We start from the raw sequence: 1,409 nt of genomic DNA, 5'->3' as shown, positions 1-1,409 counted from the left end.
TTCTGTCTAAGCAAAATAAATAAATAAGTCTTGGTCTCAAAAGAGTTATCCAGTCTTTGCTGCAGGAATGACAAACTTACCACAGTATAATGTATGGAAGTGTTTAATAAATAACAATATATATATATGTATATATACATATATATATATTTTAAAAAATAGCACTTTAGCAAATGTTTGCTTGTTACAGACCTGGGTTAAATTGTGACAACATTTTGGGTTGCACCAGTCAACTTGGATTGACTGTTATCTGCTATAGGACAACGTAATTTGTGGCAGAACAATACTGTGATTAGTTTGATTGCATGATTGTGGTGGAGCTTAAGAGTGGTTTAAAGTTTGATGAGCATGTCTGTGTGTGATCCTGCCATGCGTAGTCTTCAATGTCGCCATGACTTACGGCTCAGCACACACACACACGCTACGTTGATGCGTATGAGCCGCCATGCCACCAGGTTCTTAAATGAAGTCAGGGCTCGTACAAAAGTGTGTGAGTTGGTGCAGTAAGAGTTCCAGTGCCTTGCGTCGATCCCCAAACAGCCAGAGCTGCCCGAGCGGGCGCTGTGGCACGTTGTCTCAAAGAAGTACTGCTTCTTGTTGACGTTGTTGATGTTCACATCTGGAAGCACCGTCACCTCGTTGCCCGAGATGTCCGTGGCTTTGGTCTTGTTGCCCACCCAGACGCTGATGCTCTCACATACAGAGTAAACCCCTCGGTGCTGAGGCTGCCCGGCTCGCCTGCGCGTCCTCCTGCCGCTTTCCTGCGACTCTGCCGGCTCGGCATCGGGGGGCTGAGGGCTGAAGAGAACCCTGGGCGAGAGGTAGCGGCGCTTGGTGAAGAGCTTGGGGTCCACTGTGGGGATCGAGCTGGGGATGCTGCCCGGACACTGTTGCTGTGCTGCTCCTCCGATGGCGGCAGCAGCCTGGGCACTGAGCAGGAGGAACAGCCCCAGCATGGACGACCTCATGGGCTCGCGACCTTCAGGCGTAAACAGCAGCAGAAGCACGGTTAATCCAGATGTGCATGGCAAGTTGAACTGTATTTCACTAAATGAAATGAAAAAAAAAAAGTACACTCAAGCTCAAACAAATTATGGATACCTTCGAATTGAGGTACGGAATAGAACAATACATTATCTACATATATTTTTTTAATAATGAAAATTATTTTTTAAAGCATCAGCCTAGTGTTTCGTTACTCCAAGCTATTCATTCTCAGCATTAAGTAGATGTTGAACATTGAAATTAAGTAAATAGTTTCTTAGAGAGGTGCACGTTTACCCCATGCCCAGAATCTATACTCATTGGATTGTAAGATATTTATACATAGTTCTGCACATACAACTTTATGCGCCTGATTAACTTGTATTAACTTCCAATTATATTCTGGTACTCATGTAACTCGAGGC

At 44.8% G+C, this 1,409-nt stretch overlaps 1 protein-coding gene across 1 annotated transcript; it reads right to left on the bottom strand.

Moving 5' to 3' along the window:
* Positions 1–380: 380 nt before the first annotated feature.
* Positions 381–968, bottom strand: LOC137916914 (nerve growth factor-like). Its single transcript, XM_068759869.1, has one exon. The coding sequence runs from the start codon at positions 966–968 to the stop codon at positions 381–383; it is 588 nt and encodes a 195-aa protein (XP_068615970.1).
* Between the last annotated feature and the right edge of the window lie 441 nt (positions 969–1,409).

This window comes from Brachionichthys hirsutus, unplaced genomic scaffold, assembly GCF_040956055.1.
Source record: "Brachionichthys hirsutus isolate HB-005 unplaced genomic scaffold, CSIRO-AGI_Bhir_v1 contig_825, whole genome shotgun sequence".
Taxonomy (NCBI): domain Eukaryota; kingdom Metazoa; phylum Chordata; class Actinopteri; order Lophiiformes; family Brachionichthyidae; genus Brachionichthys; species Brachionichthys hirsutus.
Note: the sequence above shows the minus strand (reverse complement) of the source record. Positions and strands in the feature narration are given on the sequence as shown.

Coding starts and splice junctions, on each gene's coding strand:
- LOC137916914 (XM_068759869.1), bottom strand. CDS start 968: ATGAGGTCGTCCATGCTGGGGCTGTTCCTCCTGCTCAGTGCCCAGGCT.